This window comes from Antennarius striatus, chromosome 4, assembly GCF_040054535.1.
Source record: "Antennarius striatus isolate MH-2024 chromosome 4, ASM4005453v1, whole genome shotgun sequence".
In the NCBI taxonomy this organism is placed as follows: domain Eukaryota; kingdom Metazoa; phylum Chordata; class Actinopteri; order Lophiiformes; family Antennariidae; genus Antennarius; species Antennarius striatus.
Window position 1 is genome coordinate 26549731 of NC_090779.1, and position 26861 is coordinate 26576591.

General features: G+C 46.7%; 1 protein-coding gene and 1 long non-coding RNA gene across 3 annotated transcripts; both read left to right on the top strand.

Moving 5' to 3' along the window:
- The first annotated feature begins 5540 nt into the window (after positions 1–5540).
- Positions 5541–12498, top strand: LOC137594433 (uncharacterized). The gene is made up of 3 exons (XR_011035247.1): positions 5541–5713; positions 11348–11430; positions 12111–12498. It is a non-coding gene; the product is annotated as an uncharacterized lncRNA (long non-coding RNA).
- A 397-nt stretch (positions 12499–12895) lies between these two features.
- Positions 12896–26637, top strand: smc1b (structural maintenance of chromosomes 1B). 2 transcript variants are annotated; one of them, XM_068313071.1, is made up of 25 exons: positions 12896–13004; positions 13437–13625; positions 13834–13946; positions 14397–14600; positions 15215–15453; positions 15527–15785; positions 17070–17210; positions 17792–17874; positions 20171–20378; positions 20470–20655; positions 20730–20918; positions 21042–21188; positions 22946–23083; positions 23167–23283; positions 23456–23562; positions 24100–24241; positions 24315–24460; positions 24559–24712; positions 24822–24920; positions 24998–25154; positions 25255–25409; positions 25477–25628; positions 25706–25775; positions 26141–26251; positions 26318–26637. In XM_068313071.1, the coding sequence occupies exons 1-25, from the start codon at positions 12896–12898 to the stop codon at positions 26399–26401; spliced, it is 3699 nt and encodes a 1232-aa protein (XP_068169172.1). In that variant the 3' UTR covers positions 26402–26637. The 2 variants fall into 2 exon arrangements, with proteins under 2 accessions (XP_068169172.1, XP_068169173.1); XM_068313072.1 differs by having other exon boundaries at positions 20171–20345.
- The last annotated feature ends 224 nt before the right edge of the window (positions 26638–26861 follow it).

Sequence of the window (26861 nt, forward strand, 5' to 3'; positions counted from 1 at the left end):
ACGTTCCATCAGTGAAACCTGCAGATCTTCTGAGCTGCTGGACCTGGAGTTGGTGACTTTGTACAGATCTGAACCTTTGGGCGTTTTCATCGCTGTGTTTTTAATATTTGAGCATGTTCTAGTTTAACAGAAGCATGTGTAATCGTTTTGCACTCAGGGCGTCGTCTCTCACAGCCCCCCCAACTGACCTGATCCCTCCTCCCACCTGGAATCTTCCCAGAATCCTCCACCTTCTGCTCCGCCCTCCTGTGTTCTGGACCAGTGCCAGCGGGTCTTGAACCAGCCTTACATCAGACAAACACATGTGACGACCAGACAAACACACGTGACGACCAGGAAAACACACACGTGACGACCAAACACACGTGTGATTCTGCGTTTCATTGGGCGTCTCTACCTCTCACTCTGTTCACCATCGTTAGAACGGATTCACGTTTTAACTCTTCACTAACTCCTCATTACATTTTTTCCAAACTGTCAGTCGACATTTGTAGCGCTGTGGTCGCCGTCCAATCAGGCGTCAGCAGCACACTGTGAACATGTAGGGAGGGGTTAACCAATGGATTACCAGGCTCTGTTTCCACAGCTGTGAACACACTCAGACCCATGTTGTGTGACAACACAAGCACCAGGTTCAGTATCATGGAGCTGATCAATAGATTATCAATAATCAATAGGTTCAGTGTCTAGCACCAGACGGGGGGGTTGGGGGGGTGTTTGGCTCTGTTCCAGCTTACATTCACAACGTTTGGCTCCAGTGGCCACTTCCTGTTCCTACATTAAAGAATCCAGTCCTGCAGACCCCCCCAGACTGCTGGCAGAACACCCCCCCAGAAGGAGAGGGAAACGCCCCAAACAATCTGGTCCAACCAATCAGATCTGAACAGAGCGGACGGTTTCAGGTCAAACTGAAACGTGAAAACAGTTTGGGTTGTTATCACGTCTGATTATGATGGAACACCCCCCTGCCCCCCAGCTCTATTTCAGGTACATTTATCTGGACGCAGGTAGACGTCACATGTGAGCTGGTTCAGGCAGAATCACCGTCACCCCCCCCATGGACGTGGCTGAGCTGCATCAAGCCGTCCGTCCCGCTACCTGAAGGTCTTCATGGGTTTTTCTGTTTTACTGGGATCTGTGGTTTGTGTTGTGAATCTAAGCTGGGGGGGGGCTTCAAACCAGCCTCATGTTCTCCTGGTCTCCTAAAGGTCAGGAACCCGACCGGGTCGCTGCGCTGACACATTTAGGTTCCAACAAAACCCGGTAACGTCTACATGGACAGACTAAAGCACAGGCTTTGTGTGTGTGTGTGTGTGTGTGTGTGTGTGTGTGTGTGTGTTTATTCAGAATCACACCAACAGAAGGTTTACAACATTTTTCTGAACTCAAACTCATCAAATCTTCTTGGCTGATTTTCTTACATGTTTAATATTTACACACGGGATAAATCTGACATGTTTGTGTGTTGGTCAGTTTCCTGTTCGTGCGGCGCTGCTTCTTTACGATCCATGTAGCTACAACATTTTATACTGAGGCCTGTAATCATATTTAAATCATGATTAACGGGCCTTATCATGTTTATTCTTTGGTTATTCATATTTAAATCATGAACGACAGGCCTGTATTTTTATAAGTGATGCTTGGATTTTAATAATGTTTATTATATGTGTGTGTGGTGTTTAGAATAGAGCCCCCCATCAAATACTCCCCACAAACAACCAGTTTCTGCCCACTTGGACGTGTTCAGGGTCGTGTCTTGTCATTGGCTGAGCCTCTAAACAAAGATGCCCCTCCCACCCCCAGGTGAGGACAGGTGATCTCCTCTGAATCTGTTTCCTTGTGCGACCTCCAGCAACAACCAGGATGTAACATAGCACAATGTAGCAGAGATCTGTTCTGGTCCTGGACCGGGTCAGGCTGGACCGGGTCCACACAGCCTGGACCGGGTCAGACTGGACCGGGTCAGGCTGGACCGGGTCAGGCTGGACCGGGTCCACACAGCCTGGACCGGGTAAGGTTGGACCGGGTCAGGCTGGACCGGGTACACACAGCCTGGACCGGGTCAGGCTGGACCGGGTCCACACAGCCTGGACCGGGTCAGGTTGGACCGGGTCAGGCTGGACCGGGTACACACAGCCTGAAATCAGAATCAGGCTGGACCGGGTACACACAGCCTGGACCGGGTCAGGCTGGACCGGGTCAGGCTGGACCGGGTCAGGCTGGACCGGGTCCACACAGCCTGGACCGGGTCAGGTTGGACCGGGTCAGGCTGGACCGGGTCCACACAGCCTGGACCGGGTCAGGTTGGACCGGGTCAGGCTGGACCGGGTACACACAGCCTGAAATCAGAATCAGGCTGGACCGGGTACACACAGCCTGGACCGGGTCAGGCTGGACCGGGTGAGACCGGACCGGGTCAGACCGGATCAGTCTTTTCCATGTGATCTTCTCTCTGTTCTCCAGTCTCTCAAACTGATTCTGATTTCTTCGTCACGACAGGAGGTCGTCTTCACCACACAGCCCCGCCCTATCAGGGGGTGTGCATCTGATACATGTATGTTAAACCTGCATGATGCTTAGTAAAGGGGCATCCGTTACATGTACATGTATGTTAAACATGCGTGATGCTTAGTAGGAGGGGGTCGAGGACACAAACGGGGCTCCTGATTGGTTGGCTGCAGTGGATTTAAACGTGTCATTTCTCCACTCGTGTTTCCTCACGAGGACACGCGTGACATATAAATAGAATTTAACTCTGACATGTGAAATAATGTAGAAACTGACTGCGTGTCCATTTAGATGAAGTCCCCCCCCCCACTGCTTGGCTGAAACATCCAGCCGTTAACACACTACTCGTTTACACGCGTGTAAAGTCAGTCTGAAGCAGCGTGTGTTTCACAGCTCAAACTGGACACGGCTTCACACGGCTGCTGTGTTACCGTGTTACACACATGATCAGGCTGCATGTATGGATTCACCCCCAGGAAGAGGAAACAGGTGTGATGGGGGGGGTTTGCCACGTGTGGCTGCGAGTGTGAAAACCCGGGTCACAATGAAGCAGCTCACACCTCACTGCTCCACCATCAGCACCATCCGTGTCACACACACACACACACACACACACACACACACACACACACACACACACACACACATAGACACACACACACACACACACACACACACACACACACACACACATAGACACACACACACACACACACACATAGACACACACACACACACATAGAAACACACACACACATAGACACACACACACACATAGACACACACACACACATAGACACACACACACACACACACACACATAGAAACACACACACACATAGAAACACACACACACATAGACACACACACACACACACACATAGACACACACACACACACACATAGACACACACACACACACATAGACACACACACACACACATAGACACACACACACACACACACAGCGTGAGGGTTGTTCCTGCACCCTGACATTACAGTGGTTGAACTGAATGCTTGTGACTTCCTGTTCCCTCATGATGTTTTATTAGCATGCGTGACCTTTGACCTCAGCATGTTTCTAACGGGGTTCACCGTGTGTTGACAGCAAACTGTAAATAACATCTCCATGTGTTACTTTAAGGATCCCAGACGACATTTCTGCCTTAAACATGTCACTGATCAGTCTAAGGGTTAGGGGTCAGGGGTTAGGTTTAGGGGTTAGGAGTTAGGCTTAGGGCTTTGGGTTAGGGTTAGGGGTTAGTGTTAGGGGTCAGGGTTAGGGTTAGGTTTAGGGGTTAGTGTTAGGGGTTAGGTTTAGGGGTTAGTGTCAGGGGTTAGGGTTGGGTTATGGTTAGGGGTTAGGTTTGGGGTTGGGTCATGGTTAGAGGTTAGGTTATGGTTGGGGTTAGGGTTGAGTTAGGGTTAGGGGTTAGGGTTGGGTTATGGTTAGGGGTTAGGTTTGGGGTTGGGTCATGGTTAGAGGTTAGGTTATGGTTGGGGTTAGGGTTGAGTTAGGGTTAGGGGTTAGGGTTGGGTTATAGTTAGGGGTTATGGTTAGGGGTTGGGGTTAGGGGTTAGGGTTGAGTTATGATTAGGGGTTAGGGTCGGGTTAGGGTTGGGGTTAGGGTTGAGTTAGGGTTAATGGTTAGGGTTGGGTTATAGTTAGGGGTTATGATTAGGTGTTAGGGTCGGGTTATGGTTAGGGTTGGGGTTAGGGTTGAGTTAGGGGTTAGGGTTGGGTTATGGTTAGGGTTAGTGTGCGACGCCTTCAGACGGTTCTTTCTTCCTTCTCTGGTGCCGCCGCTCTTCAGACACGTCTGGCAGTGTCCTCCCAGCCCCAGTGGCTGATGGGATGTGAGTGAGGGGGAGATGATCTGAGCGGAGGAAGGCTGGGTCGTCTCGCTTTGCCCAAAGTGAAAGAAAAATCATTAAGCTGGAAACGATGCAGTCCAGCCTGATTGGCTGCAGATCTGTCTCTGATCACTGATTGGCTGTGAGGCCTCAGAAGCGACTGGAGGTGACGCTGCCAGAAAAAGAGCTTCTTTCCTGTAAGACCTAAGATTTAGTCCGATTGGTTCTTAAGTTTGCAGAAAGCACAGGTTTTACTGTTCTAACAGAAGCACTGACGAATCAAACTATTTCTGTAACGACCGAAGTCTTGAAATAAATATTCATGTCTAACACCTGATGTTTGTGCTACTACACACACTGTGTGTCTGTGTGTTGTGTACAGAACACACACGTAGTCCTGTCGGCTTCTCTCTGTGTTCATTAACACCTTCACACCTTTTAGGCCTCCCAACGTGACGACGGCTTTATGTATCATTTAACATCCATGCAGACATATTTTTCAGTCCCTCTGTACGTCAGCACCGTGTGATCTCACCGTGTGACCTCACCGTGTGACCTCACCATGTGACCTCACCGTGTGACCTCACCATGTGACCTCCAGTGGATGTATTCTAATTTCATGTCAGGAAACAGTCTCAGGGTTTGGATCATTTGGACGAAGGTCTGATGGCCTCACCTCCAACACGATCCGTTAAACGTGACTGGAGCGATTGGCTCGCCTGAAGGCTTCTGAGGAGGTTGGTCTTCACGGAGGGGGGGGGGGGGGCATGCTCCGGAGACAGTTTTCTGATGACCAGCAGACCCCCCTACTCATGTGTTCATCTTCATGACTTTAGTTGACTTGTGTTTTTATATGGTCACATCCAATGGGAGCTATAATCAGAAACTAGAGTCTAGAGCACCACACACACACACACACACACACACACACACACACACACACACACACACACACACAATGCAGAAAGGACATTTATTGGTCAGGAGGCTAAGCTTGTGGCTTCATGATGTCATCATAGTCATCATGTTTCTGTATCATGTATTAATTATATAAAACCCTGGATCTCCGTCTGTTCTGGTCCTGGACTCGGGAACAGTTTGCAGACAGGATGAAGATGAGGAAGATCAGTCAGACGATAAATTCCAAGGTGAGTAACACCACTGGACCGCGGGACAAGAAGCCCTTGTAATCACCAGCAGTTTAAATGATTTCTTAGAGCTACATCTGACAGGATAATGATCACAGAATGTTTCTCCTGTCCCACCATTACAAAATATTGCATTAAAATTGCTGAAAATGTCTTGCAGACAGAAGACGGGTGATCACATCCTCCGTTTGTCGTCAGTGGAGGTAATAAATGGACCCAGGTGGAAATGTAACCTTTGTCTGAGGTAAAAGCCTCATGTACTCACCTGCAGAGGCTCTTCTGTCTACAGGATTCTGTTGTTAATCTAATTTCAGTTCAAATGATCTGTAACTGAATGCAATAAGAAAACATCCATTTTTTCTTTCCAGTCATCGTGTTTTTGTCTTTATTTTAAAGCGTCTTCCGCCCCCAGTGCTTCTTATCTGACACCAAAAAATGGATTTGTCCTCCCGGGGAATCAGGCGTCCCAGCTTTCCTCACTGAGGGACCACCTGCTTTCAGCACCGAGACTCTAAAGCAATAAAGCAGAGCTGGAAAAGCTCAGCATGAATCTAATATCACTTGAGCCCTGACGAGGAGCTGTTTGAGTCTCCGAGCTGCTGTTTCCATCACTTTTATTTCCCTCACTCCCTCTTATAAGCTCATCAGCTGCGTGATGCCGGCATGCTGAAATAGGTGCTGATGAGTAATGGAATAAGGAAGAGTGCATAAAATTTTGATGGCATGCACCGTAAAAAGCCTGCAGCCGGCGCACAAACATATCCCCGCCCTGGAAAAGACAGTGGTGGTCCACTCGAGTCAGAAAGTACAGGGAGAGAAACATCCTGAGGACAGAGTCTTCGTCCGAGGATGAGTGTGAAGCGTCTCCTGCTATTCTGGGACATGGAAGGGGAAGCGCTTCCAAATATAACCAGATCATTTTGTGCCTGCCATTCTATTTTTACCCCAGCCTGGCCTGCTGTGGTCGTTTCTTCAACTATTACGTCATGAATACCCCCCAAGGCATGATGCAACGATGCATGCCAGGCCCAGGATGGAATATTCCATCCTCCAATCAAGACTGAAACGTCTAAAAATGATAAGACGCAGATCTGAAAAGGTTCCGTTTCAGGCTGTGTCGTGGGGATTTCTGTGAAGCGTTGCTGCTGCTTTAGCAAAAAAGAAAGACTAACGTGTGCTGGAATCTAGACAGAGTCAAACAGCCCAAAGGACAGTTTGTCAGCTTGCTGTGAGCTCACGCGGTTGACGGGGAGGGAAAGGTAATGAGTTAGTCTTCAGGGAGACGTGTCATCTTGAGTCTGCAGGACGAAGAACATTAAGGAGGAAAAAACGCTGATTTTCAGCATTGAAATAAGACCTTGGGACAGTTAACGTTGGCTGTTCATTCTCATTTAGCGAGAGAGGAGCCAGCAGAGCCTTTCCAGTCCTTGCATCCATGGTATCGCACAGACGTACGTCTCCATCAAGAGTCAACTGGAAAAAAGCAGGAATGGAAATGTGACAGCACCGCAGTAGATTTTCTGGAGACGTGGTTCCGTTTCATAGCTTATACAATCTTTACAGGCCAGCGCACATTTTTAACCAAGTCAGTGTGAAGGAAGGGCTGTCAACAAAGCAGCATGAAGGGAAATTCAATGTGGGTCTCACATGTTTGACATGTTGGCTTTCAAATATGTTCCCCAGTTCTAGTTCTGTATGGGTCCAGAACCAAGATCTGAACCCCCTCCTGAGTTTTGTCTAAGGATAGGTTTAAGTTAGCCAGAACACTGTATAGGTTTAAGTTAACCAGAACACTTCATAGGTTTAAGTTAACCAGAACACTGTATAGGTTTAAGTTAACCAGAACACTTCATAGGTTTAAGTTAACCAGAACACTGTATAGGTTTAAGTTAACCAGAACATATAAGGGGTGTGTGTTGTTGTTGTTTTTATGCAAGTTGCAAAAACAAAGTTTCCATATAAGTTTGCATAAATTAAATGAGAGAGTGAAGATGAGAGGCAGTTCACACAAACATGAAGATTATTCACTCATTGTCCGGCTTCCAAACGACTATTTGTAATGTGAAAAAATGTTCTCACAGACTCAGAATCAGCATCCGATTTCCTCTTCAAAGCCTTTGGTATCTTTCAACGACAGGGTTTTTCGTTCTGGACGCCGGCCAGAATGGCTACGTGACCCGGCTTAAACACATAGACTTGTATGTTTACGCCTCTTCAACAGCCGAAAAGTGAAAGGGTGGATGACAGAAAGAAACTAGCAAACAGCAGACTTTCAAACCTCGTGTAATCCAAGCAGCAGAAAACAAAACGAGAAAGGAGACGAGGGCGGTGGTGGCCAATCTGAATTAATTAAACTAGAGGCCTGTCTTTCTGCCGTGAATAGTTGGATGTCCAGTAATTTCTTGCTCCTAAACCCAGACAAAACTGAGATGTTAATCATTGGCCCTGAGCGACATAGAAACCAATTTCAACACCTAACAATATCTGTAGATAACTGTCTTATAACCCATAGTTCAACAGTCAAGAACCTTGGAGTAACGTTAGATTCAACTCTTGCCTTTGACAAGCATATTAAAGAGGTGACAAAGATCGCCTTCTTTCATCTACGTAATATCTCCAAAATTAGGTCCTCTCTAGCCATGGCTGATGCAGAGATTCTGATTCATGCCTTCGTGTCCTCTAGACTTGACTATTGTAATGTTCTGTTATCAGGGTTGCCTCGGTCTAGAACTAGGGGCCTTCAGATGGTTCAGAACACAGCAGCAAGAATATTAACTATAACTAGGAAATCTGACCATATCACCCCAGTATTAGCTGCATTACATTGGCTCCTGATTCATGTTAGATCCGATTTTAAGGTACTCTTATTAACATACAAAAGCATTAATGGGCTTGCTCCAACCTACTTGTCTGATCTGGATAAACCTTACACGCCGATTAGGGCTCTCCGCTCTCAGAATACTGGTCTCTTGTGTGTTCCTAGAGTTAAAAAGAAGTCAGCTGGCCAGAGGGCCTTCTCCTGTCGGGCCCCTTTCTTGTGGAATAATCTCCCTACAAGTATTAGACAGTCTGAATCTGTAAATGTCTTTAAATCTAGACTCAAAACATATCTGTTCGACCTAACATATAAGTAATATCGGGGATGGCGGTCTCAATGTTTAGGTTTAGCCTAGTCCTGCTGACGAGTCATAGGATTTCTTAGTTAGGCCCCTGCCTCCCATTAATCCTCTGCTATTCTGGTCCCTCTAGCACCACTCTCCCCCTGTTTTCTCTGTCTCTCTCCCTCCTTCTCCTGTTCTCTCTCTTTGTGTGGTGGATCATTCGGCAATCGGCTACCTCTGTCTGCTTCCTTGGCTGGTGATATCAAAAGCTACACAATGGATCTGCATCACCATCCACTAGGAGAGTCTGGTTCTGCCTCATTTGGTTCTGCTGTGGTTTTGGGGTTTTGCCAGAGTAACCTTAAACTATAACTTTTTTGAGCTCAATGACTTAGGCACTGTCTGGTCTGTCCTCAGAGGGGTGGATCCTCTGATCGGTGACCTCTGTGTGCTTCATCGGCTGGTGGTGACTCTCTACTGGATGGATCAGCGTGTCTTTGTCATACGTTTATTACTGTTATTATTACTGTGTTGTTAATCTGTACATGCGGTATCTATTGCTTCGTCTGTCCACTCCTGGAAGAGGGGTCCCTCCTCTAGTCTTCCTGAGGTTTCTCCCATCCATTTTTCCCCTGTTAAAAGGGTTTTGGGGGGAGTTGTTCCTTATCCGATGTGGGGGTCGTACTGCTACAGGACACAAAGGTCAGAGGGATATCGTCCATGTGCAGATTGTAAAGACCTTTGAGACTTTGTTTGTGAATCTGGGCTATATAAGAGTAAATAAACTTGAAACTTAAACTTGAATGACTCCGCTGAGGCGGGTGAGGTTAATGACAGGAAGGACCTGATGAATCTGTATGAACTGAGCTGTAATGGTGAGGTGGATGTTGTTGGAAACATGGGATGAAGCGATGAGAACAACTGATACACAAACGGCAAGAACTGGAAATGAAGACTGAAATGAAAACTGAACCCAACTAGAATAATTTACTTTTATTAATTCATCTCATCACATGAAAAATAAATCTTATTCAAACAAACCATTTTCTCACTTACACCCCGCTCTCATTAAGCCTCGTTCACACCAGCTATAAAAAGACATTGTGTTGTAGATCTGGCAGGTTGGGGGCGGGGAGCGTAGATGGAGCAGGGACACGGTGGACGCCACAGGCTGACACGGGACAGTGTGGTCCAATCACAGGAAGGATTCTGACCTCCTTGGACGGTGGTCTGACCCGCCGGGTTTAGAGGAAGGCGACTGACGTCCTCTTCATTCCGCTGATGGAGACTCCACACGTGTGATCAGCAGAACACGACTGTCAGTGAATGTTCCTTTATGTAGACACGTATGTACCATGAACGTAGCCAGAAGAACAAGTGAGCAATAAATGATTGATGGTCAATTTACTGGTGGGCCTCTGAAATATTGAGGGAGAGCTCAGCCATGAAATGCAATGTAAATGGATCTATTTATAGGGCGGCAGAGGAAGTCATGTGGAACAAGCCGGTCGGGGGTGCCGTGTTCATATTTAGCTTTTAGAGGCAAATGACGGGGGGGCAGAAGGGGAGTACACGCTCCACACCCACATCTGCATGGAAAGCCACTTTTCATGGAGGGATGGAGCTTTCAGACAAACACAGCAAGAATCGGAATAAATAATTTCTACATTGAGAAAAATGGAAATTCCCCACTCAAGTCTTCCATCACCCGTGGCCTCCCACACGACCCCCCCACCCTCCCCCCGCGGGGGAATTGGGGGTTCAGGAGTGAAAAGGAAAGGAAGTGACACGTTTAAAGCTCTTTTTATTAATTCTTAGACAGGAAGGGTTTGTTGGGGCATCGCAGCAGCTGATTGGGGCAGGAAGGCGGCTGTCAGGGTGAAGTTAACAGATCTGACAGCAGGAACGTTTGTTCATGTGAGAAATTTAATGTCGCTTTCATTACGTAAAGGAGTGCTTCCAGGTAGATCACTCCAGCTTAGTTTGTATGTATTACAAAAACATTGTGATATAGCACATGCAGTGTGGATTAGATTTTTGTTAGACAATCGGTATGATAGCTTTACTTTATCTATGAAATGTCAGAATAGTGAAAAAAAGATAAAGGGATGAATCAAAGAAAATCCCATGAATGTTTTCTTGGAAAAAGATGATTAATCAGAGATTAAAGGTCCAGATGTAGACAAAAAAGTGTCTAGGTTATCAGGAATTCAATGTAAATACTCCAGTAGCTGCTCCTAAAGGGAGCAAGGAACCCAGACAAGAGCTGGTGGAGCACTGCCCCCTACTGCTGGCCTCCAGAACTCACATTCATTCACTCAGTGCTACATGAGTAGATGTGCAGACAGTGACTAATTATTAGGGACTAATCCCTAATATTATTATTAGGGACTATTATACTTTATACAATTTCCTCCGGGATTAATAAAGTATCTATCTATTAGGTTTTAGATTATTATGGACTAATCCCTAATAATCCAGGTGTTGAAGGAATAAATAGATATACTTTAATGATCCTAAACTGGGAATTTCACAAATGTCTCACCCACATAAATTTTGTCTTTTCTCTTTCTTTTAACAAGTTGAAAATCAAACCACATGTCGCCTTCATCACCACAGCCCTGCAAAAAAAAAAGTGATGGATCAAGTTTATTGCAGAGAGAGCAGATTTAAAGTGTCACCGTCTGCAGCTCATCAGCATGTTTGTCATTTAAAATAACTTTTTGTCTCCAGCAGGAGAGCTGCAGGCCGGCCTGAGGAGGAAACAACATTCATCTGACCCGACCGGCGGCATCGAAGCAGCCGGGCTGTCAGTGAAGGTCAGTCTGTTCTCCCTGCTCTCCTGACCAACACAAATATTAACATCCAGCTGATCTGTAGCTGCAGCTCCTGAAAACCATTTTCATTAGTCTAAAAAAATAAAATAAATCTGATGTGTCGGCTCCAATGAGGTTTAATGGAAGAATCTGAATTGTGTGTAACATTTAGATGAAGTGTAGATCCTTTAATCAAATTAAGATGCTCTTCACTGCAACTTAATGAAATACACAACTTGACAAACTGTTAACTGTGCGTTGAGTAAGATGGTATGGGATGAAGAACAGGATGGAGGTCTATTAAGGCTGTATTCATGCTGTATAAATAAAGCACCTCAGTATCGAGTCGCTGAAACGAGGAACATGCTGCCATAGATTTGAAGCTGTCATGACTCTTTTATTATAACTCACTTAATTTAACTTCAGTCATTTTATAGACTGCAGTTTCAGTGTGAATTAATAAGGACAAATGCCTCCAACATTTTTATGCACCCCACTGTCACAATAGACCAATAAGCACCTCTTACTATTAGAATATATATAATAAAATCTAATCACAATCTACTGTGAAGTCATTTAAGAGGAATCATTTTATCAACTCTGACCTAAAAACCAGCACTGAATGGGGTGAACGCTCTCTTCCTTCTCCTGTGTCTGACACACGTCATTTTAATGCCCCCCAGACCCCGGTGGAGGTAATAACACCTGCTCTGATACCCTGAGATGGATGTGATGGAGTGAAGCTGTTCAGGAGCCACGGCGACATAAAGACCTTCATCTCCGTCTGCTTGAACATCCTCATCATCAGCTGTTAGGAAACAACACTGTCACAGCTTTTCCGAAGTCTCATGACATTTTCACACTAGTTGTCACACGAGGGAATGGCGAAATGTGTGTTTTTTAAAAGTATTTTCAGAATTACATAAACAGGTTGTGATAGCCTGACTTGGAACACAGCTTCGTTAAATCTAATTTAAAGATGCTGATATGAAACGTTTCCTTCACAGTGAACTTTAACTGGACAAGATGCTCCACATTTCCTCATTTTGCAGCAACATCTTAATGCCGATAATAAACACGTAATAAATAATTAAGTCATGACTCGTTGACATTTTTCTGCAGCTGTCACTATCAGAATAAGAGCGCAGACCCGTAGATGTAAAGGTCATGGTTTACATTTTCATTTCCTACTTGGAAGCTAAATTTTCATTTTAACACTAACCCTTAAAGTGTGAGTTATTTTATCACAATATCATTCCTTTTTCCCTTCTTTTTACTTGAACAGAATTAATTTACCTAGTTAATGATCTATTAATGATCTAATAAATGAAACTGGAGCGCCGGCCACCGGGTGACGTCATCGGAAGGCTACCCGAGGTCACGCGGGGCTCCTGGTCTGTTTCCCGCCTCTGGACCGTCCGGTGGGCGGAGACATCAGCAGCTCGGCTGGCGATCAGAAACCGATCAAATGGGATACTTGAAACAAATTAATATCGATAACTTCAAGTCATGGAAAGGGAAACACGTCATCGGTCCCTTCCTCCGGTTTAACTGTGTGATCGGGACGAACGGCTCCGGTAAGTCCGCCAGCCCCGGTCCTAGCGTTAGCTCCGTGTTAGCTTCACGTTAGCATGGCGGATTTATTATTAGCTTTTAAAAACATCCGTTTCAGGATGAATTCATCTTTTTTATTTATTTAGCTAGCCTAATCTAAATTCAACGAGCTAACGGATAGCTCCTCGTTAGCATGGGTTAGCATGACTTCAGCTCGCTAGCTAAGTCAATGCTAAACTACTTTAACATTCCATAATTAATAATAAACTAGGATTGTCAGGATGTAATCTGTAAAGACGTCCCGGATAAAACACAATAATCAATATATTCCCTTTTCTTTAAACATTGGGGTCAGGTGGGTCGTGTTAAGGATCAGTCATTGGGACCACAGTCCTGCTCGACCAGCTCGTCATTCCTTTGTATTCCGGTAAGAACGGGGCGTTTTCCGTTCACAGGTAAATCGAACATCATGGACGCGCTGAGCTTCGCCGCGGGGGAGCGGGCGGCCCGCCTGCGGGTCCGGCACCTCCGGGACCTGATCCACGGGGCCCACATGGGCCGGCCGGTGTCCGACCGGGCCAGCGTGGCCCTGGTGTACAGCGACGACCGGGACCGGGAGACCGTCTTCTGTCGGAGCGTCATCGGTGAGACGTGCCCGGCTCTGTGACGTCATTCTGACGTTAGTGTAATGATCAAACCTCGTGACGTTAACGCTGCTCCTGATGGAATCACCGTTAGGTCTCACCTGGAGCCGGTAACGGTGCTGTAATCACATTACAACACGTGGCTGCCGACGTTAACGGGCGCTGACACACAGCTGTGACCATGACGTCATTGTCGTGAATGTTTCAGGTGACTCCTCTGAATATCACATCAACGGTCTGCAGATCCCTGGAAGCAGGTACCTGCTGGAGCTGGAGAAGATCGGCATCGTGACCAAAGCTCAGAACTGTCTGGTGTTTCAGGTAAGTGAATGAACGTGTGGATGTCAGGTGACCTGCTGTGGGTTTGGGTTGGTGACGTGAGATTACATGTCTGTAAACATATAATAATCTAGTAGGATTTTCATTCTGTGGTGCTCTTGGTATTATCAGGTGATAATAAAGAACAGCTGCGTGGTGCACCGGCGTCACGCCCAGAGTTTCCCCCGCCTCATGCCCTAAACCAGCTGAGAAAGGCTCCAGCTCTGAATGAATAAATGATAATATAGAACACACGACATGTAGATACACAGAACGGCACATCTTACAGTACATGGTGGAGAAAAAACAATTCAAATAACGTGATTGGTCCTTTCCTGTTGTTATGATCCTTGTGAAGTAAATAACATCCTTTATCTCCATGTATGGAGGGACTCTAACGCTGACGAGATCCATGATGGTTGTAAACTACTCTGTCCCTCATCTGCCCTCCAGGGGGCAGTAGAGTCCATAGCCCTAAAGGACCCCAAAGAGAGGACCAAGATGTTTGAGTGCATCAGCCAATCCAGAGAATTCTCTGCTGAGTACGATGAGAAGAAGAAGGCCCTGCTGCAGGCCGAAGAGGACACACGCTTTCTGTTCAACAAGAAGAAATCTGCCATCGCTGAGAAGAAGCAGGTGGCCCAGGATCAAATAGAGGTGAGGTCACTTCAGACGGAGTTAACCAACCTAACTGGAGTTAACCTTCAGATGGAGTTATCATAACCTAACTTCAGATGGAGTTAACCTAAACCTAATCCGAGTTAACCTTCATATGGAGTTAACCTAACCTAATTTCAGATGGCGTTAACCTAAACCTAACTGGAGTTAACCTAACCCTAACCACGACAGGTGGTGAAAACCAAGAGTCATGCAGTCATACTGTTGAGGCTCAAACAGACGAACATAATGCATACTTAACATCTTCAAGAAATGTTATTTCCATGCACAACTGCCCTCCTGTCACACCTGAGACCAAATCCTGACTTATAGAGTGAACACTTTGAATGTCTGCACTGTTAATTTGACTTCCTTTCTGTGCTGCCCTTCGTCCTGGTTATGGTCTGTCAGTAATGGAGGGACCTTCAGATCGTGTGTGTGTTCATGGACATCACCTTCAGGTCGTGTCTGTTCATGGACGTCACCTTCAGATTGTGTGTGTGTGTTAATAGAGGTCACCTTCGGGTTGTGTGTGTGTTCCCCTGTAGCACCCTCAGTTTTATGTAACTTCCTGTCCTCTGACCGACTGCTCCTCACGTCCGTCACCTTTCCAGGCCCAGAATTACCAAACGCTGGTTGAGGACCTGAACCAAACCCGCCTGCAGCTGAGCCTGGCTGAGCTTTACCGTAACGAGCAGGACATCATCATCCTCAGCAGCCGCCTGACGGGGAAGCAGCAGGCTGCAGCGGCCAAGAAGGGCGAGCTGGTGAACGGCGAGCAGACGGTGAAAACCTGCAGGAAGGAACACGGTCGCCTCGTCAGAGAGCAGCAGGTCAAGGAGAAGGAAGTCTGGTGCGTACACTTAGTGTTTGTCTCAGCATGTGGGACCTGGCCAACGTGACCATTAGATACCACTGTCACGCAGCGCCCAGGAGAACATCCTGTCCCAGAGTCGGTCCCAGTACATCAAGGCCAAGGTGAACACCTCCCATCACATGAAGAAGGCCGAGGAAGCCCGTGATACCCTGACGAGGACTCAGAAGCTGATGGCTGATGAAGAGCAGGAGCTGGAGGAGGGACGGCAGGAAGTTTGTGAGCTGGAGGTCCTGTGGAGGAAGTATGAGAAGCAGACCCAGGAGAAAGGGGGGTCCTGGAGGAGGGACATCCAGTTAGGAGAAGATCAGGTGAGAGTGGTCAGAGTGTTTAATTGTCAGAAGTTTTGCGTCCGTTACGATCCAGGTGTTCTTTTGTGTTCCCGTACGAATGCTACGCTGGCCTGTCAGCAGAGACTGGATCAACCAGTCACACTCTACACACTCCACATTTACACTTCCTGTGTGTAATACCTGCTCATCATGCATACCAACATGTCATGAGTTCATGTAACAATTGTACCTCAAACCCATGAATTAAACTCCACAAATACATTTGTTATTAACCCTTAAAGCCCGACAATCACGGCGCCGTGATCTGAGCGCATGTGTTTTTAAACCCTTCTTAACTAATGAAGTCTGTCATGTGGGTTGCTGTGGTCATGTTTCCGTGACAGTATAGATGTGAAACTTTCTTCCGGTTTTTATTTGGAGCCGATTGACCCCGGAAAACCGGAGATCTGATAATTTACATAAGAACAAAGGAAAGCGCTTCAAAGCGCTCCTTATCCACAGGCGGCCGACGCCGTGTTTCTCTCCATGTAGTCGCCATTATACAAGTGATTCACGTGATGTAAACATGTTTTGCGATTCGTACATGCTTGTCATGTGACGCAAAGACGTACCATGATTGGTGCATCTTGTTACGTGACGTAAACGTCACAATAACGCACGCCGTTACGCGCACGATTTACGCTTGACGCATGCGCATTCTTACTTTGAAGCACTCCTTTGTAGAGTGGCACAAGTGACAGAAACTACATACTGTATAGTAATGTTAGAAGTCTATGGCAACCTTTTTTGAGTTCAAAATCAAATTCAATGAGCATTTTTTGGGGTTTTTATGTACAATAAAATACAATTTGTTCCACTTTCGAATTTGACTGTGTCTATTTGGGCCCAAAAAAACTCCTTCAAGAGTGGCACAAATAACACAAACTATAAAATTATGTTAGAAGCCTATGACAACCTTTTTAGAGTTCAAAATGAATTTGATCAGCATGTTTTTGGTTTTTATGTGCAATTACATAATATTTTTCCATTTCCGGATTTGATTGTGTGTGTGTATTTTGCTCCAATATGTCAATATAGTAAGTTATATGGAAATAAAAACTATCTTCATATAGCTGAGGTTGTGCTGAAGATAAACATACCAAGCATGGGTATGTTAAATCATTTTAATGTGGTATATAGAGACAAATATCAAAAGTACCAAAAAACGGCCAAAATAGGTCAGTGCTAAAAGGGTTAATGAGCGTATCACATGACTCAAGGTACTTAACACCCACCAGCTACAGATGCCCCCTGTTTTTACAGCTGACTCTCTACAAGGAGCTGAAGAGGCTGGCTCACCAGCAGGGGGCGGTCCTCAGCCAGCAGGCCGACCAGCTGCACTGGGGGGTGAGGGCGGACCAGGAGCAGCTGGCCCTGGACCAGCGCAGGAAGAAGGAAGTGGAGGTGAGCTTGACTTATTCACCCTGCTGTTGTAAGCCGGTTCTGTGTGTCTCCGGGGCAACAGAAACACAGTGTCTGCTGCAGCACTTTGTCTTCTAAGATAAAGAAAAGTTGTCCTGACAGTCTTTGTTTTAATTCTGCAGCCGTTTGAATTTCAAACATTCACCCTCATTAATCTTAGTTTAGGCTTTTTTTAGTCCTGAGTTAACATCTGACCCTTCAAATGGTGAAATGCTTCATTATATTCACCAGACGGGGGCTCATGTGTCAGGCTGCCCTTTGCTGCTGAGCAGGGTCACATTTTGCATAAGAATATGGAGTAGAGAAGAGTTCCTTCTTTCATAATGCATTGGGTGTCAGTCATTGCTAAGTTCTTATAGTTTATCTAAGAAACTGATAACCCAAACATCAACATGCAAACGTATTTTAGTTTAGGGCGTGTGAAAACAGTGATGGATTTCTACTGGTGTGTTGGTTTGTTTTCATTATGACCCACACAATCCTGTCATGTGATAAAGATTTATTGTAAAAACTTGTGAAAAGTGATTGAATTTGTTTGTCACTCTGAGCGTGATCTGTTCCAGGCTGCCATCAAGAACAGTCAGAGTCAGATGGAGGACCTCTCCAGCCGGGCAGAGAAGATCCAGGAGTACATCAAGAAGTGCAAGTATGTTCCCCCCTTGGATGTGTGGAAGTACTTTATACTAACGGAGTGTGTTCCCCCCTCGGATGTGTGTCAGTATTTTATACTAACAGATTGTGTTCCTGGTCTTGCACCAGGAGCTAGTGTGACTAACCACTGTGTCTCAGTGTAAATGAATTGAGTAAGACACAAAAAGCCACACTCTGCGTCCAAGACAGTGGCGCAGCGCGCTGATGACCAAATCTTGTCGTGAGGGGGTAGGGGGGTTACCCCCCACAGGGGGGGGTACAGGGGGCTTCCCCCGGGAAATGTTTTAGAAAATGGGGTTGTTTTCCTGCATTCTGAGGGCAAAATCTTCTGTTTAGTTTACCTCCAAAAATCCACTAAAGCCAACAGCTGAAGCTGAACTCTCTTTATTTCTGTCCTACTTTATGCAGGAATGAATGTGAGATTCAACCATTGAAAACTTCATTCACTCTGAAGATACAGTCAGACTAAATATTACTCAGTGTTTACTGGTAGTTTACTGAGACTAGGAGACATTTGAACTTTGACCACCACCAACACCATTGGTATGACAGAGTTTAGTTTTTTTAATTCAATAACATGATTTTTCATTTCAATTTAAAAAGACATAAAACATCAAGCGAGGTGAAAACACATTTACATCATCGCTGGTTATTCCTGCTGGTCAGAGGGAACAAAAGTCTAAGACTACAAACAAGTATTGATAATATCTTTCATTGACCTTCTGATCGGTCTGTCTCCACCCCCCCCCCCCTCTCAGCATTCACCATTTGTTTATTAATGAGGACTTTAACACAAACTCTACTAGAAACACTGGATTCTTTTGATCGATGGTCCTCTCCTTGTCTTACACCAATTCACGGGTTCAGTTTGGAAATTTTTTTTATTTTTTTTCATTGGACGAGAGGAGGTCGTGCCCCGGAGCGCCATGCTTCGGCTAAATTCCATTAGCATGCGGAAATAGCGGCGCTAGCGCCGTTCGCTAGCGGAAGAAGCGGCGCTTGCTAGCGGAAGTAGCGGCGCTAGCACAACTTGCTAAAGGAAATAGCTAAAGTTTCAGCCTTTTTTCTGTAAAAATAAGAACGCCACTGTGGCTACACAGTCTAAAGACCTTGTAGCCAATCTGGAATTTACTTCGCCTATGGCGAAGTGTCGAATGGCTAGCGCAAGCCCAGGATAGGATACCGATACTTTTTGCTTGGAAATGTCAAGATCATTGAATAATTGCCCCCCCTCCCCTTGAGTTAGTTTATTATAATTGTGATAAACAGCACCAAGATTTTAGGCAATAAAAATGTTTCATTTTTTATTAAATAACTACAATGCAAGCTTTAACAGTATAAAAAATAAAATACTTCTACTACAACAACTGGTTCAGAACAAAAGTCAAGAGAGTCAAACCAAAAAAAGCTGCGATGTAACGTAATATTATTTCAGGAATTAAAGTTTGTTTAACACTTTAATGTACATGGTTCACAATAAGTTAGAGATTATGAGAGACGCATGTTTGGGGTAATAAAAATTACACGGGTAGCAGGGGGCACTGGGCGAGAAAGAGACGGGGGTGATGCGCTATTTGCACAGAGAAGCGGCGCTTTGAGGAAATTGGTGGAGGAGCGAAGTATCGATCCGATTCAAGTACTTGCTTAGTATCGATAATGTCGATATTTGGATCGATCCGCCCACCCCTACTGCTGTGGGTCTGGCCGCTGGAGCATCGGGTCTGTCAGTGGGGGCTGCTGGCTTCCGACATTTCGTTGTTGGTCCAGCGAAGCGGTGGAAAACAGAAAGACGCATTTTGGTTTTGAAACGGTGTCGGAAGAGGAGAAGACGCAGAGTGTACAAGTATAAGGTGTTTGAAAATGTGGCGCAGACGGAAATGCGCCGACGGAAATAGCAGCACTAGCGAGAGAAAAAGTTTATCGCTAGGGGATTTTCGCGAGTCCAGAAAAGTTGTACATTTTAGCCTTTTTTCCCCTAAAAATAAGAACACCACTGTTCAAGCTAAAAATCTTGTAGCCAATCTGGAATTTACTTCGCCTGTGGCGACTTGGCGAATGGCTAGCGCAAGCCCAGTGTTGCCCCCACGGATGTGTGACAGTACTTCATACTAACAGAGTGTGTTCCCCCCACGGATGTGTGACAGTACTTCATACTAACAGAGTGTGTTCCCCCCACGGATGTGTGACAGTACTTTATACTAATGGATGTTTCTGCCCTGACTGTCCGTGAAGCGCTGACTGGACTGGTGTTTATCGTCACTGAAGCCGACCTGATAATGAATGTGTTTCAGCTCAGCCCTGGCAGACCACTGCCAGCAGCAGGAGCGTCTCAGCGCTGATCTGGATCACAGCCGCAGGCGCGGTGAGGAGGTGAAGCAGGAGCTGGGGCAGGTGTTGGAGGCGCTGGGCAACGCCAGTCTGGACACCCAGGAGAGCAGACGGCAGCTGCAGCGCAAAGAGCTCATGGTGAAGCTCTGCAGACTCTTCCCAGACTCCGTGGTACGAGATGGAGCGCTGAAAAACTCCCAGGATCCTTTGGGAACGTCGTTCAGGAATTTGTTTTCATACGTGTTGTTTTCGTCTGTTCCAGTACGGTCGCCTTTCTGACTTGTGCAGCCCCGTCCATAAGAAGTACCAGCTGGCTGTCATCAAGGTGTTCGGCCGCTACATGAACAGCATCGTCGTGGCAACGCAGAAAGTTGCCCGAGACTGCATTTCTTTCATGAAGGAGGAGCGAGCTGAACCTGAGACCTTCCTCCCAATCGACTTCCTGGACGTACGTTCAGACCGGTCCTGACGTCTGTGGAGGATGGGGTTCAGTCCGAGGTGACGTCATTGCTCTGTGTCCAGGTGGTCCCTCTGAACGAGCGGCTCAGGGACGTGCACGGTGCAAAGATGGTGGTGGATGTTATCCAGGTTAGCACAACCATGAGCGCACAGCTGAGGAAAGTGGTGCAGTTTGTCTGTGGCAACACCTTAGTGTGTGAAACCATCGAAGAGGCCAGACGCACCGCCTTTAAAGGGCAGGATCGCAGAAAGGTAAACCTGGTACTCAGGTACACGTCGAGACTTCCTGTTTCTTTCTAAAAACACCTTCGGTGTCTGGAATACATGGAGTACTCACCCCCCAGCGCTGAGATGTGACCAGTGTGTTCTCTGTAGACCGTGTCTCTGGACGGGACGCTGTTCGCTAAGTCAGGCGTGATCTCTGGAGGCTCCGGCGACCTGCGCTCCAAAGCTCGCTGCTGGGACGACAAAGAGTTAACACGCCTGAGGGAACGCAAAGACCAGCTGACCACAGAGCTGCGTGTAAGTCGGTGCTCTAAAGACTGGCGTGTTCTCTGCCTCGTGCACACAGGTCTGCTGCTGACAGACTTGATGTATTGTCTTATACAGTTGTGTTCAAAATAATAGCAGTCTGTTTAAAAAAGTGAGTAAAGCCCAAAATCCTTATAATGGTTTTTATTTCCATGCATTGGGAACACTGTACATTATATTCTAAATCGAAACATGAAGAAAAAAAAAATTCTTTAATTACTTTACAGAAAATGAAGAAAAATGAACATTGGGCTGTTCAAAAAAATAGCAGTGTCTGCATTTAACTTTACAAACTCAAATATTTACTGTATAAACTGAAAAATACCCAGGATTCAGCATTCCTATGAATCACTAAACTAATATTTAGTTGTATAGCCACTGTTTCTGAGAACTGCTTCACATCTGTGTTGCATGGAGTCGACCAACTTCTGGCATGTGAACAGGTATTCCAGCCCAGGGTGATTTGACAATGTTTCATAATTCTGCATTTCTTAGTTTTGCCTCAGAAACAGTATTTTTAATGTCACCCCACAAGTTTTCTATCAGATTAAGGTCCGGGGATCGGGCTGGCCACTCCATGACTTTAATTTTGTTGGTCTGGAACCAAGAAGCTGCTGGCTTACTGGTGTGTTTGGGGTCGTTGTCTTGTTGAAACACCCATTTCAAGGGCATTTCCTCTTCAGCATAGGGCAACATGACCTCTTCAAGTATTTTGATGTATCCAAACTGATCCATGATCCCTGGTAAATAGTCCCGACACCATAGTAAGAGAAACATCCCCAAATGATGCTTGCACCACCATGCTTCACTGTCTTCAGAGTGTACTGTGGCTTGAATTCAATGTTGGGGGGTCATCTGACAAACTGTCTGCGGCCCTTAGACCCAAAGAGAACAATCTTACTCTCATCCGTCCACAAAATGTTTCTCCATTTCTCTTTTGGCCAGCCAATGTGTTCTTTGGCAAATTGTATCCTCTTCATCACACGTCTTTTTCTTAACAGTGGGACTTTGCGGGGGTTTAACAGTGGGACTTTGCGGGGGCTTCTTGCTGATGGATTAGCTTCACACAGGCGTCTTCTAATTGTCACAGTCCTCACAGGCAACTTCAGACTGTCTGTGATCATCCTGGAGCTGATCATTGGCTGAGTTTTCACCATTCTGGCTCTTCTTCCATCCATTCCAATGGTAGTCTTCCGTTTTCTTCCACGTCTCTCTGGTTTTGCTTCCATTTTAAAGCATTGGAGATCATTTTAGCCAAGCAGACCATCATTTTCTGCACTTCTTTATATGTTTTCCCTTCGTTAATCAACATTTTAATCAAAGTACGTTTTTCTTTTTGAACAATTTCTGGAACGACCCATTTTTCTCAGGTTTTCAGAGAGAAATGCATGAGCAACATGTGCTGGTTCATCCTGAAATCAGGGCCACCTGGTTGACACCTGTTCTTTCACAGATTGAATGACTTCACTAACTGAACTCCACACTGATATTTTTTTGAACACGCCCCTTCAATTCATTATTCAATGACACAGACTCGGGTCCATACACATCATGAATGTTGGCTCTGTTGGTTTTCTATGACCCTACTATAACAACTGGTAAATTATTTGCCATGCAGTAATATAATTTCTACCAAAAACAGGTTATTCATGTTGGACTGCTATTATTTTGAACACAACTGTATGTGTGGTTTATTTCTGGACAGCTTTAACAATTCCTTTTAAGAGTCTCTATGTTGAACCTGACAGGACTTGATGAGGCTGAGGAGGAAGGAGTCCGACCTGAAACAGGTCATGTCTCACATTCAGGGCACAAACACCCGCCTCAAATACTCCAGAGCTGACCTGGAGACCCTTCAGAAGAGCAGTATTCCTCAGTGCCAGGCGGTGGGTCCTTTCACAAGTCAAACCATCAAGTGTTTTATTTTGATAAGGAGGATAAAGTTTCACTGCGTCGGTCTCGTCTTCAGGGGATTTCACGTATGATGAGTGAATTAGCAAACCTGGACGTTCAGATCCGGCTGGACCGGGACGCTTTGGACCTGAAGCATGCAGAGATGAGGAAGATCAGAGAGCAGCTTGAACAGGTAGCACTGCAGGGAGTTCTGTCAGTCATCTCCAGGTTGATGAGACAGATGCTCATTGGTCAGATCTACACCCAACAGCCAATTAGATCATTTAAACAAACTGCAGGAACAAGAACAAAACTGTACTTTAACTGTAGAGTGTAGGTAACAAATGGATGTTGTGTGTGTTCAGATGGAGGACGAGGTGTTTTCTGACTTTTGCACTGAGATTGGCGTGGACAGCATCAGAGAATATGAGCAGGAGCACCTGAAGCAGCAGACGGAGCTCGACAAGAAGAGGTACGTAACCCTCATCGCAGGAACTCAAGAACTCCAACAGGGTCATCGTTAGAGGTCAGGGTCTACCAGTCCCCTGATTTTTAGAGGTCAAGGTCTACCAGTCCCCTTATCGTTAGAGGTCAAGGTCTACCAGTCCCCTGATCGTTAGAGGTCAGGGTCTAGCAGTCCCCTGATCGTTAGAGGTCAGGGTCAGAGGGCAGCCCAGCCTCCAGATACCAGTGGCTCCAAGTACCAGTGGAGATACAGGAACCACCGCCAGCTGCTGGATGGATACAACATCAGTGAGACTGGATCTCGTTCTTTACCACATGTTGGCGGATGGATACGTCAGTGAGACCGGATGTGGTTGTTGTTGGTGGAGTATAGACGTAGGTTGTGTGTTCTGACATTTGCTTTTCTTTTCATACTTTATTAATATTTATCTTACGAGTTCAGTCTCAGAACAGATTTAATTCTGATCTTTACTTCAGAGTTGTGTGATGTGACAAAATGTTTCTGATAACGAGATGGGTGTCTTCTCTTCTTTTCTCCTGTCAGGCTGGACTTTGAGCGGCAGCTCACTCAGCTGAACACACAGCTGGAGTACAAACAGACCCGTCTGGAGCAGCAGCAGAAGAAGCTCCGTGTGATCACAGAAACCATCGACCAGAAGGACAAACTGATGACTGACCAGAGGAAGGTCGTCACTCTGGGTTCTTCACCACCTCCACCGTCTGTAGAAGTGTTTCCTAATGACTTTTGTTCAACGTCAGGATGAGGAGCGGCTGCTGGCGGCGCTGGAGGACGGTCAGAACAAACTGCTGGAGCTGAGGAACCAGCTGCTGTCCAAGAAGAGCCAAGTGTCTACTGCCAGAGACGAGCTGGACCAGAGAACCCAGAGTGTCCAGGAGATCAACAGGTGACCACCATCAGTGCTGGAGGTCCAGCTGCTCTCCTGCTGGTTACTGCTCGTGTGTCAGTGAGACCCATTTCCACCTGGACATCTTCTCCTCTCAGGGAGCTGGAGAAGCTTCATCGGGAGCTGATGAGCGCTGAGTCGTCCCTGGAGCAGAAGCGTTTGGCCAAACACAACATGCTGCTGGCCTGCAAGATCCAGGGTCTGCCCGTCACATTCCTGTCAGGGGTCCTCAGCGACATCAGTGAGGTGCAGGTAGGACCAGGAGACGCGCTGGGGTCCAGCGTGATGAAGACTTGGATGTTGTGACTCCAGATGAAGCATCTTTAATTACCTTTGGCGTCCGTCTCACTCTGGTGTGCAGCAGGACACGCAGTCTGAGAGCACCTCAGCCACGGCAGACGTGTACGAGAGGGAGGCTCAGTTAGTCATCGACTACTCTGGCCTGGAGGCAGAGCTGGGGGTGAGCCCTGATGCCTCCTCGCTGCTCCAGATGCTCTAAGGTGGGATCATTTACGTTGGTGTTCATCTGGGCTGCAGAGTCTGCCGTCAGAGGAGGAGGTGGAGGCCCACGTAGAGAAGCTGAAGGAGTCACTGGCGTCCATGGAGGCGGTGCTACAGCGCACCAGCGCCCCCAACCTGAAGGCTCTGGAGAAGATGAGGGAGGTGAAGGACAACCTTCAGGGAGTGATGGAAGGTGTCTGGGCTCTGGAGCTTCACATCCTAACGCCGTTCATCCTGAGTGGAGTCAGACAGACAGACTGACGTGTGTCCACTTCCTGTTTGTCTCCATTCAGCCTTCGACACCAGCAGCAGAGCCACCAGGAAGTGCAGTCAGGAGTTTGAGCGAATCAAATCCAGTCGTTTACACCGCTTCAGCAAGTGCTTCGATCACGTTTCTGTCACCATCGATCAGATCTATAAACGGATCTGCAGAAACAACAGTGCCCAGGTAGCCACGCCCACCTGTGTGTGTGCGCCGTGTGTGTGCCGCGTGCTGACAGCTGTGTGCGCCTCAGGCCATCCTGACAGCAGAGGATCCAGACGAGCCCTACCTCAGCGGCATCAACTACAACTGTGTGGCGCCGGGGAAGCGCTACCTGTCCATGGACAACCTGTCAGGAGGAGAGAAGGCCATCGCCGCCCTGGCCCTGGTGTTCGCCGTCCACAGGTAACACGCCTTACACCTGGATCAGGAGGAATCAGGTAATGTGTGATCACCTGTTTGGTGCTGCTGTCGCCCCTCAGCTTCTGCCCCGCGCCCTTCCTTATTCTGGACGAGGTGGATGCAGCCCTGGACAACACAAACATCGGCAAGGTGAGGTCTCCTGTTCACTAGAGTAGTGAAACATCAGTGGACCAGAGCCTCGGCTCCACGGCTGCTCCAACTGGATGGATGTGGAGCGTCTGACTGGAGAACAAACACTGATGAGTCGTAGAGAATCTTCTCAGGACTCGTCTTTGTTCCTCAAACCCTCCAGATGGGCCCCTGGCGGTCCCTCCATCTCTGTTCTAACAGTCCAGCTCTATCGACCTGTCAGCTGGTGATGTCAGTATTTGAGTTTGTCACCTGATAGGCTGAGAGGACGTGATGACAGACGGTGTGATTTCTTTGGTTTACTGTGTGTGTTGCTGACGTTCGTGTGTTTTATTTCTGTTTATTTGTTGAAAACTTGTTTCCAGGTCACGACTTACATCAGGGAGGAGTCCAGGGAGAACATGCAGATCATCGTCATCTCGCAGAAGGAGGAGTTCTTCTCCAAGTCCGAGGCTCTGCTGGGCGTCTTTTCAGGCGTAAGCTAGCTGTTCTGTGTGTAAAGCTGTAGATGTCAGAAGGTCCTGACGCTCCTCTCCCTCCAGTTTGGTGACTTCATGTTCAGCCGTGTCCTGACGCTGGACCTGCGCCCCTACCCCCTGACTGAAGACAGTGAGACAGAGGCGTGACGGATGGACAGCCTGGAGTGACTTCACACATGTTACACATGACGTTCCTGCAACATGTTAACATGATAAATGCAATTCTCGTTGGTAGTTTCCTGGATAAAAGGCTTTCAGGTGTTCATGGTTACCGATTAGAAACTGTTTGGTTTTGTTCTTTATCTACTTTAAATAGGTAGATTAACATTCCTAACCTGTTTGTTATGGTTCATTAAACCAGACTCTGGTGTTCTGTTACACGTGTGTCTTTCCTTCAGCACCGGAACATGTTTCATCTGTCTGTCCATTCCTACGCCTGCAACCCATGTTTCAGCTGAGAAACCACGGGGCTAACATCAACAACACCCTAACCCCAGCGCTAAGCCCTGACCTCTAACCTTAACCCTACGACTGTAATCCATGTTTCAGCTGAGAAACCACGGGACTAACATCAACAACACCCTAACCCCAGCGCTAACCCCTGACC